This window comes from Notechis scutatus, chromosome 3 (assembly GCF_049901735.1).
Source record: "Notechis scutatus isolate UNSWTSFEM ecotype Mainland chromosome 3, rNotScu1.2, whole genome shotgun sequence".
In the NCBI taxonomy this organism is placed as follows: Eukaryota; Metazoa; Chordata; class Lepidosauria; order Squamata; family Elapidae; genus Notechis; species Notechis scutatus.
This window is the reverse complement of record NC_142011.1, coordinates 101763592-101777956: the sequence shown is the minus strand read 5'-3', so window position 1 is coordinate 101777956 and position 14365 is coordinate 101763592. Positions and strand designations below refer to the sequence as shown.

At 40.6% G+C, this 14365-nt stretch overlaps 1 protein-coding gene across 2 annotated transcripts in view; it reads right to left on the bottom strand.

Annotated features, from left to right (window-relative positions):
- NIBAN1 (niban apoptosis regulator 1) overlaps positions 1-14365 on the bottom strand; it is a 74422-nt gene that overhangs the window by 52917 nt on the left and 7140 nt on the right. Inside the window, exon 1 of one of the 2 annotated variants that reach the window (XM_026669269.2) lies at positions 8368-8618. The exons of the other annotated variant lie outside the window; for it this stretch is intronic. Within the exon in view, the coding sequence (XP_026525054.2) occupies positions 8368-8422 (55 nt within the window). The 5' untranslated portion in view covers positions 8423-8618. Of the gene's footprint in view, positions 1-8367; positions 8619-14365 lie in introns of those variants that run through there. 2 annotated transcript variants of the gene reach the window in all.

The following is a 14365-nucleotide window of genomic DNA, read 5'->3' as shown; positions in this document are numbered from 1 at the left end:
GAGTAAAGCTGAACTGGGGGGAGAGACTTGAAAGGTACCTAAAGGTACATCAGTTTTGTATTAGACAGACATGGAGTAAAAACTATATTTCCACCAGCATGTGATAATGGGATATGTCTACCATTGTTTTTATTTTTCTGGTTTTGCAAATATTTGAGGACTTAACACTATACATTATTCTACACTATCATATATACTGATTTCTGAAATTCAGAATACCAAGACAAACTCAGGTCTCAATCAAAGCTGAAAAGGCACAATGTGTTACATTAGGGGTCCCCGGGGGGCGGCATGGTCCCCGGCTCCGGGGGGCCGTCTGTTTGAAGAGAAAGGCTGGGTGAGCTTTTCGGTGGAAAGCAGGCGGTGGGTTCTGAAGGATTTGGGCTTTAGTTTCTCGGGGCGGAAAGGCGGCTTTCGTCCCAAGGGAGCGGCGACCGCCGGCCGCCTGCCCTGCAAAGGACAAAGGATGAGTGAAGGTGGCGGAGCGGGGGGTGGTGGCGCGCCGGCGCTGCTGCTGCGGCTGTGCGGGCGTGGTCTTTGGTGCGGACCGGGTGGAGGTTGGGGCCACTGCATTAGACGGCAGAAAAATGTGATCAAAATGTTTTCCACTGCAGAGTTTTGCTTCCTAAAAGCTAGATTGAATTTAGGCAACATATTGAAAATGTTTTCTTTTCCACAGCAGTGCTCTGCATGGATTTTCACCATAGGAATCATACAACAAAGATGGATTAAGAGATAATGTATCAAACCTGATGTCCTAGGGAAATATTTCTTACATGAATATAAATGGATTTACTTAGAATGAATGGTGCTAATTTCAGATCCTATTCTAAGCACCCATTTAAAAGCAAGCACAAATTGTGTGTGGATTGATTTCTGTGCATACAGATGATTATAAAGATTGGCACCTTCTCCATATTTCAGATAAGCCTCTTTACCATCTTGAGTCTACAGACAATAGAACTTTGCTTTTGATGGCCAAAATACTTGACAATCTGGTGACAATTTAGTAGTCCTGGAGGTCAGAATATATTTCAAGTGGCCTCCTTTTATTTTCTTAATCACAACATATGAAGTTTAGATATGTAAAGTGAAAAATATATTTAAGAGTTCTTTGCATTGTGTGGTATGGATCTATGCAAGGCATGAATACTTCCAAAATGCCTTCACTAGTATTTTGTACTCTTCAATGACTATTGACTGAATTGACATGCCTTGATCACAAATTGTTGGGAAACACCCAGTAATTTACAAGGGGGGCTCGAATGGGGAATTAGCCTTGAAGCACTGAGCAGCCACAAGAGATCCAGGACAATGAAATAGTCAGTTTGAACTGTGGATCTGGTTCCTTGCTCCTGACACAAATCTATCCCTATACTACAGATTCTATTTGGAACAGTTATATAGAAGGAAAAAATAAATTTAAATTCAAATTTACTTATTACAGCCCTGAGGCCAGATAGAAACAAGGTACTGAATAGAACAGGGGTGTCAAACTCATGGCCCAGGGGCCATATCCAGCCCACAGGGTGCTTAGATCTAGCCCATAGGACTGCCCTGGAAACAGTCAAGACCAGCCTACAGTGCCTCTGTCAGAGAAAATGGAGCTGGGGGGGCTGCAGAGGGTTACTGGCAGAAGGTTGCAGGAAGCTGTTGCAGCTGAAAATGGAGCTCAGGAGCTCGTTTTTGCTGACAGAACTCTTGTGCCACCAGTCGCCTCCGACATGAGTGACGTTGTGCTGGCCATGCCCCCTGTCCCCACAAGGTCAAATACAACCCTGATGCATCCCTCAATGAAATAGAGTTTGACACCCCTGGAATAGAAGTACTACATTCCTCAATATATACAGCATATACATTATATGGTATGTGTATAAATATGTGTGTGTGTGTGTGTGTGTATGTGTGTGTGAATAAAGAGAAAAAACTATTCGCACTATGACTTCATTTAATCTCTTATGAACTGACTGAGGTTCAGCTACATCTGCCAATTAGTAGCTGAAAACATCTATTTTCCTACATTGTAGGAAAAAGTCAGTCAGAGTACAAGTATCATTGTCCATTAATTTAATAATGGCTAGCAAGTAGAAAGACACAATTTAGAAAAGTTAAGCAGTTTTGGGCAGGGAGAAACACGAGTTAATAATACTATTTAAATCCAATGAATATAAAAATATTGCTGCGGAATGGAAGTTAATTCAATGGGGCCTAAACTTAGAGATTTAAATAGTTGTAAAAAGTATCCCTAAGATGGACTGGTTATCACATTTAATCTATTAATGTGATCTGTGCAAGAGTTTATCTTTCCCCTGTCCTGATCTCTGTGCCTACACATTTGTATCATTACCAACATTGGAACAGGAACAGAATGATACAATAAAATACTAAAAGGAAGACTTCAGGTTGGTTCCTAAAAATTCTGTTCACCAGCCTAAAACAGTAGCAATCCAAAAAGTCTTTATCTAGGACAAAAATACTGTATGTAAAATGTAGGTTTAGGAGAAGCATTTCTTTCTTTCTTTTTTTTTTGTACAAATCAAGCTTTGACACTCCATAATTATAAAATAATGCTTACAAATAAGATTTCCGAATCCTGAAACATTATTAACTATTGTCAAATAATATTACATTGTGCTGAATAGATACACGCCCCTGTAAGGACTCCTCCAAAGCTAAGCATAACCATATCTGTGCAAAATAAAAAAAAATTCAAATCTCCCCTTTTTACGTAATTGATATAAGTGGCATAATTTATATAATAAAGGTATGCGAGAAAAGTTGAGAAATCCTATTGTACTCAACTGTCTTCCAGAGTCTTCAGCAAGGTATTTCTAATCGTGGTGAATACAAAAGCTCAGGGTTGAATTATTGAGTTCTTGGAGTTTCCAAACTTGGTTCTGTTCTTGCAGACATTACATGACTAGGCTATGGAACGTCTTTAGCATCAGAATGTTCCTACCCTGGTCATAAAACATCTGCAAAAAAAGCAAACTCAGATAACACCAAGAACCCAACTGATCAGGATCTATGTAACATTCTAATAAATAAAGGAGAAATTTCCTGACAGTTAGAACAATTAATCAGCAGAACAACTTGCCCCCAGAAATTGTGGGTGCTCCAACACTGAAGGTTTTTAAGAAGAGATTGGACAACCATTTGTTTGAAATGGTTTAGGATTTCTTGCTTGAGCAATGGGTTGGTCTAGATGGGGGGGGGGCCGCGCGCGGGGGGGTGGGCGCCTGGCCGCCCCCGCCGTGGTGGGGGGTGTCGCGATTGGGAGAACCGAAACGAGGGCGCCTCGGAGAGGGAAAGGGACGGGGCCCGGGGGCCGCCCCCGCCGCGGGGGGGGCGGCCCAGGGCCAGGCCGAGGGGGCCGGCCGGGGGGGGGGGAGAGGGGGAAGGTTGGCATCAGGTCTAGATTGACCTTCAAAGAACTCTGTTATTCTGATATTCTTATACAATTTCCCTTCACAGCTTCTCCAAACAGATGATAGAGTTATCTCTAAATATGGAGCATTTCCAGAGCTAATGTGGATAATTACTGGTGATACAAATATTGCCAGTAGTTATATCTGATTCTTTTCTAAATCCATCAAAATTAAATACTGTATCACCACATCTTTTGGAAGGTACATGGCTTTTGGTTGTATAAAGAAGAAAAAAGACATCTTGAATCATCTGCTGCTCAATTTAACTGGGTGGCCTCCAATCATGATTATGGAAGAGTTAAAAACTTCTCTAACTTCACCATAATTTCTTATAATTCTCTTTGTGTCCTTTTTTCCTTCCCCGAACTAAGAAGCCCGAAAAACAAATTATTTGCTTTGTTTTTTATGGAGGACACTGATTATTATTATTTTTTTCCAATTGCAGGACACTCTTCATCTTGGAACAATCAGAGCTGTTGTACACAATGTTCCAAGTAGAAGCAACAACTTAAATTGTATATTTCAGTTTCTATTGTTTTTAACCCCATTCTTCACACTTTTTTTTGCATGAAATTCATCTTTTATCAAAGATATTTTGATTTTTTTAAAACAACCCTGCTTGGCATCAAAATCTTTTTCCTGGCAGTCAGACCTGACAAATGTATAAGGGATGTTAGGATTTTAGGCTTGCAATTTGCATCAATTCTTATTTGTCTGCATTAAATAATTGCATTATTATTAACTGCATTAAATAATAACCCTTTTAAAATCTCATTGCAAATCCTTTGACAGCTTTTAGTGAAGATCACTATCACTATCATTCACAAGCCTGACCACACACCTATTTATCCACAATAGTTAATTATGAAAAACAAAATAACATAACATTTTATTTTGTCTGCTCCCCTATGTGTTTTCAGTGCAGTCCCTGGCTAATCACCCCCAAACCACATGCAATAGCCATGATATGGATTCTTTCGGGGCTCTTAAGAAGACTTATCTTACCTCCAGACTGGTCAAATTTAAAGAACTGTTGTAAATAGGTTTTTCAAATAATGTGTGCATTTAAATTACAGTACAGGTAGTCTTCAAATTACAACAGCTCATTTAATGACTGTTCAAAATTCCAATGACACTGAAAAAGGTGACTTATGACCCTTTTTCACACTTATGATCTTTGTAGCATCCTCATGGCCATGTGATAAAAATTCAGTTGCTTGGCAACTGACTTACATTTATGACAGTTGCAGTTTCCGGGATAATGTGACCACTTTTTGTGATCTTCTGACAAAGTCAATGAGGAAGCCAGATTCACTTAACAACCATGTTACTAACTTAACAACTGCAGTGACTCATGTAACAACTGTAGAAAGAAAGGTCATAAAATAAAGCAAAAGTCACTTAACTGTTTCATTTAGTCACAGAAATTTTGGGCTACCTGCAATTCTAAAATGTAAGAATAAAAGGAGTGTTATCTTTCACACATGGATGTCCATACATACAAAGATCTCTTTCAGCAACTAGGCAGGGAACCAACATAAACTTCTGTCTGTTGTTTGGTAACAGCAATTTCATGAAAGGCCTTGCCGAAGGTCTTCCAGACTCAGTCAATAATCTTAGAAAGTTAGTTTGTGAATCTCTATCTAGAATTAATTGTGCAAGAATAGTTTCAAGTGCTTTTTTAAAATTTAGCGTGTTCTGCTGAAATTGTAGCAGAATTTGTTTTATGGAGGTTATACCTCTAAATATTTTATGGGCCTGACATAATTTATGAGAATGTCAGTTCTTTAAAATAATCTGAGTTTCAGCAAATCAATCTCTCAGTGGGATTCATTCAGTTCACCTGTCTTTTAGTAACAGAAGCTCTAACTCTGACACTATTATGTCACAGAATAATTTATAGTAGTATGCACCATCCTTATTTGAACTCCTAGACTAGCGGTATAAAGCTATATCTTATCTTATTAGATTCATCTAACTGAATAATCATAGAAGTTCCATATTTCTACTCTGTGGATTTACACAAGCTGAGTACATTGTATAGGGATGGTGTAAAAGCACAGTGACCTATAAATTCAATTGTTTAAAGCAGTGGCCCCAACCTTTTTGAACCAGGGACCAGTTTCACGATTATTTATTCTTCCACGGACCGGTACCTGAGTAACGCGAGACTCCACCGCCATCGGGACGGCTCTTCGCTTGAAGCCGCCCCCTTCGACGAAACTAAGGCGCGAGCACCCAAACGCCACTTTCCAACTGAAAACCCGGAAGCACTTTCCAACCGAAAACCCGGAAGCAACCAAAAACCCGGAAGCGCCGTTGAAACAAGATGGCGGCGCCCAAGCTTTGCGGCCCGGTAAAAAATGATCCACGGACGGTACTGGTCCAGGGACCGGTGGTTGGGGACCCCTGGTTTAAAGCACAGTGACTACAAGTTCAATTTCTAATAGAACAACTTGAACCACATACAATCTAGTACTAAGTATAGTGGCTGCATGTACTTGCTCCCTTCAATAAAGTCAGGGGATACAAATCAAGAAGAAATTGTGTTTCTGCCACTCCTGATTCCCCCCCCCCCAACTTATTAGTTTGCTCGAACTCTTTGACTAATTAGGAGCATATTTGAGGGCTTTGGTGATATTCCTGCATCCAGAGCCACTTAAGATCTTTATTTCCCCCCTTTTTGCTTCTCCCAATGTGTTTATGTTTAAGAGCAGGGTTGCCATCTGGCCGTTTTTCCGACCAAATTTGAGAAATCTGGCCATATAGAAATCTGTTTGGCCGTGAAAAAAATCATGTCTCCGGCCAAATATATTTGGCCGGAAATTTGGCCATATGAAAGTTGCTTGGCTGTGAAATCGAAATTTTGGCCGAATACCGGTTTTCAATACAATATATTCGCATGAAAATGACTGTCAGATCGTCTGAAAACCTCTGAAAAATGACGTGATACACAGGCCGAAGCCTTCTGACTGTGAACAGCGCTGCGTAATATAAGCGAATGTTAACCCGGATGTAAACATCTCAGTATTGGATTGTTTTCTCGCCAGCCGGCGCGCGGCGTCACGGAAAATCCCGGATGTGCGACCGAGAGAATACGTCTGTGGTACATGTAAGCTAGCTAAACGCATTGTGCGTGTACTCTGCATGCATGGTAAGGCAGCTATGTGTAATGTGTATGTGCACAGCGCATGTATATTAGCACGCGGAAGCCTTACGTTAGTGGTAGCCTAGTTTGTTTTTTTACCTTTTTCTTTCTTCACATTGCTACATTAGAAGTACTCTTTGTTTTCATGTAATTATTGGGATAATTCCTCTCTTTTTGAAAAGATGGTTATTGAGCATTCAGTTTTCATAAGGATTCTATATATAATTGCTATTTTTATGTCGTTTTATTTGTTTAGTGATGATATTTTTTCAATGGGGGGGTAATCCCCCTAAAAACCCTCATGCCCTAGCTCCCCACTCCTCAGGATCGCTGCATTTGGCCCTGAGCTTTCCAAACGGTAGTAGTGGTTATTTGAAGTGAGCTGCCTAGCCTGGATGTGAGTAAAGAAACGCAGAAATTCCCATGACGTCACATCACGTTGTCGAATAAAGACTATTTTTTATGATTTGATTATTTAAAAACAGTTAAAAAAACAAAAAAACAATATATCCTCATGTTATATTGCATAAAAAAATTTGGCTGGAAAATTTGGCCGTGAGAGAAAATAATTTGGCTGAATTTGGCCGTATTTTGACTTGAGTTTGGCCGCAGAGCCAAGCTGCGATCTGGCAACCCTGTTTAAGAGCCTGTGGGATACTTTTACAAATGTTATCAACCTAAGGAGCAGATTCATCTACCTTAATAATCAACAAAAGAGTCCTGTAGATTTGGAATCCAGGCAAAAGTTTCTAAAACCACCTTTGAGAAGTTCAGGAACTTTATTATATGACTGACTGACAGCCCCTTCTTCTCTCAGGAAATCACAAGCAAACTGTTCATCCCAAAAGGTGCTTTTTTCCCCCAAGAGGCAACTGGACTTTCTGTTGAAGAAGCTTCTTGGATGAGAAGAGGCAAGTCTTCAAAGAAAAACTAGAAAGTCCAGTTGCCTCTTGCAAAGAAAAAGCACCTTTGGGACAACCATGACCTGGATGACTGAAAATCTCCATAAACATTAAGCAATTTCTTCCTCCGTGGGAAGAATAGAACAAGCGAGGGCTACATTCCTCATAGACTATCTAGCACAATTCCCATTCTCCTGTTTTTTTCCCAGCTGTTACAGGCCCTAAATATTTTTCCCACTTTAGCAGCTGCCAGTAAAAACAGCAGCCCTCTTCCCAGTTAAGCAGCTCTGCTTTCTATTGTTCGGTCCGAGGAAATCCTTAAAATACAACGTGTGACCCATTCATTACTGCCAGTCCAGGACGCCACAAGGCTTTACCAGTGCATAGGACTCCACTACACGTGGCTTGCCTCCGTTGGGCAGTAGGCGCTCAGCCCTTCAGTCACATGTCCGGGGTGACTTGAAGCAAACCCCATCAAGTTCAAAGAGAATTACCCGAAAGTTTACACGCCTCAACCGCCACGTATGCTGTTAGTAACGGATTTCAGTCAAGCAGCTGTTTGGCTGAATGGCAAGTGATGTGTGACAACTTGATCCCGCGGCGACCGACCATCGGGGCTGGGCGGGGAAAACCACGCGTTCTTCTCGGCGCGCAGCACCGAAAGCGCTTCGCAAGCTTGCAGGCACCGGCCCGGTTCTCAAGCACGGAGCGACAGCTTTACAAACTTTTCCCGCGCGTCACCCCTTGCTAGCCCAAACAAGCCCACCACGCGCGCGCCCTCGCCCCTTTCCCCGACCGCTTGGCCAAGCTCCTTCTCTCTCTCCCTCAACTTTTGGCATCGGACTCGCCCGCGCAAACGCGCGCCGAGTGAAGGCTGTGGGCGCCGTACCTCGGATGTAAGTGCACTTGCTCTCGTCCAGCAAACTGGAGCTCGATCCGCCCATCCTGCCGGAGCTGGGGGCGGCTGAAGGGAAAGGAACTGCCACGCGGCTGGGTGAAGGGAGCTGGATGCAGGATGGGTTCGAATCCAACCTTTCCGCGCTCCTCTCTCGCCCTCGCCCTCAGGCGCTCCTCTCGGTCTCCCCCCTCGGCAGCCCAAGTGCAAAACTTCCTCCAGCCCCAGGCACCGCCCGATCAAGCACCTCCTTCCCCACTCCTCCTGGCAGAGGGGTCAGGCCGCCGAAAGCGCCTCGGTTCCGCGAGACGAATCCTCGCTCGGAGCGGACGAAGAGCAGAAACTAAGCTTTCTTCTGGACTCCTAAGTCCAGCTCCCTCTTCCTCTGCCTTTTCCCGCAAATCGCTGAACTAGATTCAGGACTCTCGCTAGATGTCGAAGGGGCGGGCAGAGGTCTTGTGTTCCTTCCATCGCCAGCCAGCGCGAGATAAATTAAAAGAAGAGCGGTTGGTGATGGAGCATCAGGGAATCACCTGAGCTCCCCGCAGTAAGATTTAACTCGCTGCTTCAGACCTCCCATTTAGCTTGGACCATATTCTACTAAGCATGGAGATAGGTGGGGTGGGGTGGGGTGAGGTCTGAAAGGTCCCAGCACTGTTATTTTGTTTGGTTAACGAAAGAAAAATAACCAAACTCAGAGAGCACCAAGAATCCCTGATTAGCAATCTAGAATTTTATTTACATAAATTTGAAGGAGCTTCTGAGACCATCTGTTCTAGCCTAACCCCTTCTCCCTGCCAGAACCCCAGTTTTTCTGACTGATGGCTGCTCAGTCTTTGCATTAGGACAATCTGCGAAGGGAAGAGTGAACTCTCACTTACTGGCTCAGCTCTAAAACCATTCCTCTTTTTAGGATGTGTTTCCTCTTGTTCAGCCAGAATCTGTCCTGTAACTGAATTCATTTTTCCATGTTCGATACTCTGGAATAAGAGTGAGCATATCCTAAGTTTAAGATCTGGGTAACATCTTTCAGTTATTGAAAGAGTGCTGCATCCTGCCCTTTTCCAACTAAGATGGGGTCGCCAACCTTTTGAACCTCAGGGACCACCACCAAACTCATAATTTTAAATCCTACAGACCAGAGACCCTGGGAAAATCCCCCAAAAAAGTCTGCAGGAAAATTCCCCACCCTGTTTTCCTTAAAGATCATTTTTTATTTGGGATCGCAGAATACCGTCTCCAGCTCCATTCTCAGGGGGAGAGAGGGAGAGAGAGACTTTTGGCTTCATGCAAGGAAAACAGCAGAAGCAGTAGAAGTCTTTCTTTCTCTCCCCGAAATTCCACCAGAAATGAGTCTTGATGAGACTTGGTGTGCTGGCGCAGCCTCTTGGTGCAGGGTGCCTTGTAGATTGTCGGAATGCTTGTGATATAACTTAATTTAATCAAAGTATTAAAAAAAACTTCAAATGATGTATAATTAAGTGGGAAAAATTTTAAAACTATTCAAATAATTTTTACTGTTCCTCAAAGAACTGGGGACAGATTGATAATTGTTCATCTAGTCTTCAATATATATTCATTAATATAAGCAGATAAAATGGATAAACCATGATTTTGTGATGGATAATTTATATCAACTCTTAGATAAGTTAATTATATTTCTTTTAAAAATCCCCAACTTCCAGAAAAATATTTATCATTTCTCAATAGTGGTGCATAAATAAAGTTCAGTAGAAAAATATCTGATATCTATGGAAATTCTTATTCATCTAGGTCATGGTTATCCCAAAGGTGCTTTTGCAAAAGGCAACTAGATTTCCTTGTTGTTTGTTTTTTACTTGAAGACATTTTGCTTCTCATCCAAGATGCTTCTTCAGTGGAACTAAGCTTGTGGATGACAAGCGAAACAGAAAGAAAGAAAAAAGAAAATCCAGTTGTCTTTTGAAAAATAAACTTTGGGACAAAAATATTTGATGTTTAGCAATTTGGATTTCATAAACTATGGCAGGGATAGAGAACAAGAGCAAAAGCGAGAGTAGCAGGTCAGGAGACAGCAAAGTGCAACAAGAAAGGTGGAAGAGAAGCTGCAATAGGAAATGAGTTTAAAAGGTGAAAAAATAGCCATTTTGTGGAGCAGCATGCAGCCCAAGGGTATTTTCCTCCCTACTTCACTCTCCAAAAAGAAGGGGCCCCTCCTTTGTTTACCCACCCACTTTTGTCAAATTTGAAGCTCCTCCTTTCACTGCTCTCTGCCCAACATTTACAAAACGTCTCCACTAGGACAGTTCCAAGGCCTCTTACCACAGAACACTTTCCTGCCAGAACACTGCCTCACCCTTCCCACAGGGGACACTATTCCACACCATTAGACAAATGTTTCAAGCCCACCAAGACGCTCTCTGTTGCCACCAGACCCAAGGCCACTGCTGCTCCACAGCCCCAGAGACAATTGTGGTCTAGTGCACTTTTGACTTCAGCCAACCCGTTTCTGGACACAGGCAGATATAAAGGACAGGAAGGGCTGCTCTGGAAATTTTCAGATGAACACTTCATGATGACAATTCAAATAGCTCTATCACCATAGGAGATTTTTTCTTAACTCTTGTAAAACTTCTAAAGCTAGCTACCCCACTAAAACCCTTTCTCTTAAAACTGTAGCATGGGCCTTGATCTTTCTGGGGCTTATTGACTGCTCCAAAGTGCTTTGTGTTAGTTTTTGACTTAGATTGGATAGGTGGGTTTAGGCTAGTACAGCATTAGGCTACTACAGGTATCATATGCAATCTTGGTTTATCTTTTGTTTGTCCTTGGTCTACTAGTCTAGGACCAACTCTCTTCATACTCTACATAAATGACCTCTGTGATCATATCAAGAGCAACTGCGTTCTCTTCGCTGATGATGTAAAGCTATTCAACACCACAGACAATACTGCTACCCTTCAAATAGACCTCGACTATGTATCAGAATGGTTAAACAAATGGCAACTTCAAATCTCAACAAATAAATGCTCTGTCCTACATATTGGCAAAAAAAATCAGAAAATAAAATACAGGCTGAATAGTCAAGACCTTGCTGATGATCCAAACTCTGTCAAGGATCTTGGAGTACTCATCTCAAATGACCTAAGTGCTAGAGCCCACTGTAACTACATAGCCAAAAAGGCATTAAGAGTTGTTAACCTAATCTTACGTAGCTTTTTCTCTGGTAATACACTACTAACTAGAGCATACAAAACATTTGCTAGACCAATATTCGAATACAGCTGATCAGTCTGGAACCCACATTACGTATCTGATATTAACACAGTTGAGAAAGTCCAGAAATATTTCACAAGAAAAGTTCTCCACTCCTCTACTCGTTGCAGAATACCTTATGCCACCAGACTCAAAATTCTAGACGTAGAAAACCTAGAACTACGCCGCCTTCGGTCCGATCTAAAGTATAATATATAAAATCATACATTGCAATGTCCTACCTGTCAATGAATACTTCAGCTTCAACCATAACAATACAAGAGCAAATAATAGATACAAACTCAAGGTTAATCGCACCAAACTTGATTGCAGGAAATATGACTTCAGCAACAGAGTGGTCAATGTCTGGAATACTCTACCTGACTCTGTGGTTTCTTCTTCAAACCCCAAAAACTTTAACCTTAAGACTGTCTACTATTGACCTCATCCCTTTCCTAAGAGGTCTGTAGGGGGCGTGCATAAGCGCACCAACGTGCCTACCATCCCTGTCCTATTGTTTCTTTTATATATATTATATATTTTATATTTTTCTGATATGTATCCATGTATTCATAACTATGTTTTTATCTAATAAAATATAATATACCTATTATCTTGTAAGCAATTGACAAATAAATAAAGCCACAATCTATTGTCTATTCATTCTTGGCATTTTGGCAGAAAACGTGCTTATTGTTGATCTTTCTTCCCCTCTCTCTCCCCTCATTTCATCCTGCATCCATCCGTTCGTTCCTTCCGTTCCTCTCTCACTCCTTCCCAACTTGATACTCTTAACCTTATAAGCAGCAGAAATGAGAGACACGTCTACATCAAGGCATTCCTGGAGAAATTGTATCCACCTTTGATTTTAGACCAAGAATTCAAATGAAATTAATATTATAGTTGTTGAAAAAATGAAACAACATCAACAATTTGTCACAACAGGAAACACTGCAAAATCCAATTTCTTCATTTTAATATGTGATCCAATAGAAGGGAATATCTGTAATTCAGGGTTGAAATGTAGAGTCTTTAGTGCTCTCTGAGTTTGGTTCTTTGCTTAGAGACATTTCATTACCGGATATCATTGATCATTAACACTATCAATGCCAGTGTGCAGGGTTTTGATCCTTATTTATGGATAGTAACAGTACAAGTAGTCCTCCATGTACAACCATTTCTTTAGTGACCTTTAGTGGCCATTTCCTAGTTTCACCCCTTTTAGAGTAGTCACTGGCCAAGAATTTAACCCAATGCCAGAGCTACCTGTACAGAATCCCACAATTCCCTCCCTTAAGGAATGAATAGGAAATGGCTCAGAGAAAAGTGATTTACAACCGGTACACTCACAACCATTGCAGCCTCCCCACAGTCATGTAATCAAAATTTTGGTGCTTGGCAATTGGCAAGTAATTATGATGGTTGCATTGTCCTCAGGTCATACGATCAACACCTGTAACTTTTGCTACCAGCTTCTGACAAACAAAGTAGGGGAAGCCACTTTGTTGTAAAATTGTAAAGTTGTAAAATTGGGCTTGACTCACTTAACAACTACCTTGCTTAACAATGGAAAGTGTGGTGTCAATTCATAAGTTGAGGATTACCAGTAATTTGCCCTGCCAATATTGGGCATATGATTTTCTCCTAGTTCCTTGGTGAGGGTATTATTTTCTGTTTCATTGTTTGATGTTAATTCCTGCTTATTTGGATGTAGGCTGCTGGAGAGGAAAGTAAAAGTTAACCGTGGTTTTAAGATTCATATTAGGCAATCAATTGTATGTGTATTGTGGAAGTACAAAAGATTAGCTGATAAAATGCCATTTTGGTTATCACCTCATGGAGCACTACATAGAACAGAGATGATGATATTTGAAAAAGAGGGATTCAAGATAAAGACAAGAAACAATTAGTAAATGAAGGATTTGGTTGTGATTAGTTTAATTATTATAGAATTTTTGAAATATTTAAATTTGATAAAAAGAAAGTTCTTTTCACAGGAACTAAATCTGCACTAGACCACTTTATTATTAAAGCATATAAAATATTACTCAAGATGAATCTGGAAGGTGAATATGTTAAAGTATATATGGTAAAATGGGCAAAAAATTGATGTAATATAATGCTAGATAAATGGGAGAATGTATGGACAAATTAAAATTTATTATAGTTTGAAAGAAATAATGTATCGTTGGTATTTTACCCCAGATGGACTAGTGAAAATGTATAAAGGGATTTCTAATGTGCTGGAAATGTACTCAAAATCCAGGTTCATTTTGTCATATGTGGTGATCTTGAAAATATGTGAAAACATATTGACAAATACAACAATGACAATACAGAAAATATTTAAGATGCAAATATTAATGAAACCTGAAGCTTTTCTTTTAGGTATTAGGGACAAGTCAATTGAAAAACAATTTGGGGTGCTATTCTGTCAAATGGTGACGATTGTGAGAATTGTACTTGCCAAACACTGGTAAGAAAAAGGACGCTGGCTGTTAAAGAATGAATTTTGAAGTTGACTGAATTAGCAAAGATGGTAAAATTAACTGCTTGATCAGTTAATGGACTAGACAGCTTTATAAGAGAATGGAAACCATTTGTGGACTTTCTGCGTGCTAAATACATTAACAAAAATGTATTGGATCACATTTTTTCTTTTTTTTAACACCAATTTTATATTTTTGTTGTTGTTAGCACTAGATTATGTTTTTGTTTTGTTTGTTTTGTTTTCTGTTTTGTATTTTATCTGTTATGA